The 5647-nt window shown below is 43.8% G+C and overlaps 1 protein-coding gene across 1 annotated transcript; it reads right to left on the reverse strand.

Annotated features, from left to right (window-relative positions):
- Positions 1 to 266: 266 nt before the first annotated feature.
- elfn2b (extracellular leucine-rich repeat and fibronectin type III domain containing 2b) lies at positions 267 to 3536 on the reverse strand (the record flags this gene model as incomplete). Its single annotated transcript, XM_079810837.1, is given in 2 exon segments — positions 267 to 2655; positions 2658 to 3536. Coding segments are annotated over 2 exon segments (2685 nt in total). The 3' UTR covers positions 267 to 849.
- Positions 3537 to 5647: the final 2111 nt, after the last annotated feature.

The following is a 5647-nucleotide window of genomic DNA, read 5'->3' on the forward strand; positions in this document are numbered from 1 at the left end:
TGATAAGGAAATGCTATTAATAATGCATCAGAGATGAGAGATGTACAGAACTATGTCTCTTTAATCTCCAACACAGATCTATGCATTTTACACAGACCCTGGTAAATCTACAGTATTTTATCTAGCACCCATTGCACTATTTATGCCATCCTGCTCAGCACAGCAAGCAGCTGCCAAACACGGCTGACTATTCCAAAGCTCCCCCGGGAGATTCTTCTGTTTCATTTTTATCTTTTCCTTTCCTCTATTCCTTTATTTTTCACATGAGGAGTGCTATTGAAATGTAAATTTGGTTGCCCTGTGCACAGTCTCTGCAATATTGAAGGGGGAAACTGCTTTTGACAGGTTTATAGAAAATCAGCACATCATTTTACCCTCCTAAAACACACACTCTTACACATTCTCGCCTAACAAATGAAGGCAATGGCCATTGATTTGAGTGGGAGTATAAACAGAGATTCTCTCTCAGGCTGAAAAAATGACTCAGGTTACAAAGGTCTCACTATTGATTTGAATGATGAATACACAGATGAATACTGAGTAAATTACAATTATTTCAATTATTGACAAATGATAAGCCCACTGGATCTTTTTCACTGAGAACGATAATTGTCAATGCTCCAAATGATATCTCTGAATGTTATCTTATGTATGTAGTGTATTCTCAGGCTCTTTTTACTCTTTCTGGCTCACTGTACAAAAACAGATTAAACAACTTGTCCTCAAACCCTGTCCCTGACAAACTTGGCTTTGTTTTGCAAACTGCTGCCATAACCCGACTTCCTCAGTAAAGTCGCTCTTCTAGTAGTAAAAGGAGACCTGTGCTGTGTATCCACGCAGTCCCATGGATTACAGCTTTTGCTGTGCCGACACACCCTTCCAGTAGTCAAGGATGTCATGTAAGTCCTCCCCCTTGGCAAACTGGACCTTTTTGCGCAAGGCGTTTCCAGCTGTTACGTAACATGACTCCTCACGTGGACCCTTTCTGTGGGGACGGAAGCGCTCCCAGATCCGCAAGGTGCTCTCGGATGAGTACTCTGGACTTGAGGAGTAGCCAGAGTAATTTTGGTGACGTGGAGAGAGCTGAGAGTAGGAAGCAGCGTCTCTCTTGGTGCGTGACAGAGGCTTGAGAAAAGAGACCCTTTGGGCAGGGGAGTCATGAGAGCCCTCATAGTAAAGGGCAGGGACTGAGTGACGATGCTCTGCACAGTGGTAGTCTTGGTGCACCTCCAGGTGTTGCTGAAGGCCCATCCCATCTACAGTACCACCGTCAATGCTACAGCCACCACCTCCACCACTACCTACTAAAGGGAGCCTCTCCAGGGGCTCACCACACCCCAACGGGCTGCCCTTGTCTGGATACTGGCAAGAGTCTGGGGTGTGGGGTTCCGGAACATCTAGGCTGTAAACACGAACTCCTTTCCCACTTGAAGGGCGGCAGTGCCTCTTGGAAGAGGAGACGATGACAGCTGCATCTGCACTCATCTGTCTTTGAATAGGCCTCACTGCGGAAGCTGGAGGTGGCGGACGATATGGTGGGGACACAAAGCCACCTCCTGTGATCCCAGGTCTCTCAGACAGAGGAGCAGGGAAGGGAAGAGGAGGTGGAGGAGGGATTTTTGGGGAATGCATGACCTGGCATGCATCAATGACACTAGAGATGGGAATCAGTCCTCTGGTCAGGGAGGAGGTAGAGGTGGGTGGGGGCGAGGTGGGACCACTTGCTGTGGTGGAAACAGAAGCTACCACAGAGTCCAGCTTGAGGGCATCAATGCAGTTGTTAATTATCTGGTTAACCTTGTCAACTTCCATTGCAATGGTTGAAATCTCGGACGCTGATCCCCGGCCATCATCATCTGAATCATCACCCAGGTCACTTCCATCATCCCCAAGGTCTTCCTCCCTAAGACCATGCACCACAGCTCCATCTCTCCCCCTTTCATCTCCTACAGAGGTCCTAATATCCATATAATTGCCCTTACTGGCCATGGCTTCTGAGAAAGCAGTTGCCATCTTTTCTACTTGAGGGATGGAGGACAGACGTGAGGAACTAGTGTTGGCAGAACCATGGCCAAGCATGGCAGAGCTGGACGAGGATGACATGGGTAGTTTGCCATGGTGATGCTGATGGTGGCTCTGCTCGTGGAGTTTCTGGACAGCTGCGGGGTCATTTGCAACTGCTGCTGCCACCTCGGGTCCATATCGCATTTCCAGAATGGTTTTCTTCACACAGATAGATTTTTCTTTCTCTTCTTGTCTGCGACGTCTTCGTAAGCAGTAATAGACAAACCCAAGAACAATGAGCATTCCGAAGAGGCAGCCAACAATGGTCATGATGTAGTGGGTGGTCGTAGAGGGTGGAGGCATCAAGTCATCTGGATTTGGAGCTCGGGTAGAGAAGTATAAACAAGTGTGGTTGTAGCGCTGAGAGTTGCGAATAGAGGCCACACAGAAGGTATAGTTGGTGTTTGCTTTGAGCTTATTAAGGGTGATCATTTCCTTTTTATTCTTCAGGTTCATCACATCTGACACAAAGCTCTGATTGTACTGCACCAGGATGTACATTTTGCTGTATGGCTTTGGAATCTGGATCAGAAGGGATGCAGAGGAAAGAGACACATGTTGCAGTTTGATGCTGGGACTAAATGCATTGTCAAGGAAGTTGTGGGCTGATGGTACGGTCCAATGGAGTCAAATATGTCAGGTTCAATGCCTGAAGAATCAGAATCAGGCGGCAGAGATGTCATTCCAGGAATCATCACCCCATTCCGGCACACAGAGGAAAGGATGTTGCGAGCACTCCGTCCATGCCCGGCGACAGGACTCAGCAACGGATAGCCAAACAACTCCCGTGGGGTCTCGCACTGAAGTCGATCATAGGTGTGTGTGACATTGTTAAAGGCCTCTAACCAGGTGAGGAAACTGTAGAGCTCACATCCACAGTGGAAAGGGTTTCCTGCAAGCTCACATCCCATGAGTCTGCCCAACACAGTGAAAGTGGATGGGTCCAGCCGGGCAAGCTTATTCGATGACAGATCCAGGTTGCTGAGGCTAGGGCACTCCCAGAATGCATTAGTGGCAATGACTTCTATGAGATTATGCTGCAAGAAAAGACATTGCATACGTCCCAAACCTCGCAACATGCCTTCTGTCAGGTTGGTTAACTTGTTATATCCAAGTTGCAGGACCTGTAAATTTGCTTGGCTTGCAAAAGCACCATCTTCGATGTATGCTATCTCATTCTTGGTGAGGTTGAGATCGGTCAGGTTTGTAAAGCGACTCAAGGAGGTGAAAAAAATAGCTTTGATCTTGTTCTCATTAAGCCGCAAGTCATGTACTGTGTTGTTGATGTGCTGTGGGATTGTCTCGTATGGTGGCTGGTTCTGGCTGCAGATGGCCAACCACACATAACCTTTGTCCCCTTCGATCAGCCAGCAGTCACCTTTGACCAATGCTGGTGGGCATAAGAGAAGGAAAAAGGGTAAGAAGAGGAGGGTGGTACAGGAAGGAGTGAGGCTAGTCAACAAACTCTTCATGATTGGAGTGGAGGAAGGGGGTGGAAGGGGGTGTTTTAAAACAAGGTTGGATTCTTCAATGAGTTTGTTATTGAGAGTACAGAAGATATCTTTCACATATGCAAAAAAAGGATCTCCTTTTGGGCTGTCAAAGCTGTTGGCTTGTCGTGGTTTCTAACAGAGTCCCCATATTTGCTCATATCCGGTATAGCAGAGTGAGTGCCTGATGCATTTTCAAAACTGATATTGACACGAAGGACAGCTGCTGGAGTCTCCTCTGATGAATCTGTCAAATAAAACAAACACAATACATATGAGCTTAATTTAACGGGAAAAAATATCAAGGGTTCTCAAAATCTAAAAATAAAAACAATTAATTACAAAAACAAATATGCACAAATTTTTTATTTAATTTTATATAGAATATAAAACAAAACAATATGAAATTTAACAGATTATTATTAACACAAAATTGAACAAGAAATTGATAAAATATAACTAAAAATTTAAAATAGCACATTTGGTTATTTCTCACTATAAAACTATATATTTAGCCACTACAAACATATGAATCATAAACCACGACACAATAACATTCCCTTCTGCATAAAAATGGATGCCACTTCAGTAACATTTGAGTATCTAAAATGTATGTATGCCTTAAATCAAACTTTTAATTGATTCATATTTTCATTGCTGTCAATGATGAGATGGCACGCAAGCTACAAGCTGGCATAAATGCATGAAAGTATGTATATATGCATAGTGGTTGCTGTAAACTCCTGTATAAAATCAGAACAAGAATTCCCTAAATGAAACCAGGGAAACCAGTGCAATTTGGACCATTTCCAAACAAATCATTCATTAGCTGTATAGTAACAAATAGTGCCCTACCCTTGGATTTCATAGTCTTAATCATTAAAATGGTAGCAAATGAGCCATGCACCAGAATAGGGATCATTTATCTCACCCTGCGACATATCTGTCAGGCCTCCATATAGACAGCAAGAGGGGATTGCGATATGACAAACATCATTAATCAACAAGCCATGCAATGTTTCCCATTTTTGAACAGCATTCCAGAACTGTATGCCAGAGAGGAAAATATGTATAGAAATGGGGGATTAAAATGCTTTTGCATTGTGCCAGGCACAATTCTCCTCTGAACGCAATGGAAAATAGAACACATTTTAAAACTGCACAGACTCAGATCTGCTGCTCTATAAAGATAAGTCACTAGCTTTTTTTTTTTAATATGTTCTAGCCTTGAGTACCATCAGTAAACACTAAAGAGGCAGTTATAATGATATGTGATTTTTATCCTGGTACTAAATATCATTAAAAAAAACAACATTAACAATCTACAGTGGCCTCAAACATGAAATCTAGGTTGCAAAAGAGTTTGCAGCAAGTCCTAAGCTACAGTATCACCACTATGAAGGCCAAGGTTGTTAAACCAGTCTTTGACACAGATAAAGTTCCCTCTTTTTTCTCCCACTTCTTGCTCTCTCTGTATTTTCTCATTGTCTTTGCACCCACTGCATCCTCATCATTCTGTTGTATTTCTTTAAGTCTCTCAATTAATCGTATACAAACATATTATGAATGAAATTTTTGCCAATCTAGAATGAAACATGCCCTGAGAGTAATTAGAGATCTTCGGCTACTGTTTTTAGATCTCTACCATTTCCCACACTGCAAAATATGAAAAAAGAACTAATGAAAACTGCGATCACAAAACAGTCCTATCAAATGCTTCCAGGCAACATTTGCAGTCTGATCATGCCTATATCTCCATGCCCCTCCACCTTTTCTCACTTGTTCCTCTCTTTCTCACTCTCTCTTCCTTCCTCAGCCCACCAGAGATGTGATCTGGTTTGGTGCTCCACATAGTGAGGCCCAAAGGAAGCTTTAATTAGGGCTGGGGCTAAGACAAGGAGGTGCATCAGTCTCTCTCTCTCTCTCTCTCTCTCTCTCTCTCTCTCTCTCTCTCTCTCTCTCTCTCTCTCTCTCTCTCTCTCTCTCTCTCTCTCTCTCTCTCTCTCTCTCTCTCTCTCTCTCTCTCTCTCTCTCTCTCTCTCTCTCTCTCTCTCTCTCTCTCTCTCTCTCTCTGTGTGTGTGTGTGTGTGTGT

Source organism: Gobio gobio, assembly GCF_949357685.1.
Source record: "Gobio gobio genome assembly, chromosome: 1".
Lineage (NCBI taxonomy): Eukaryota > Metazoa > Chordata > Actinopteri > Cypriniformes > Gobionidae > Gobio > Gobio gobio.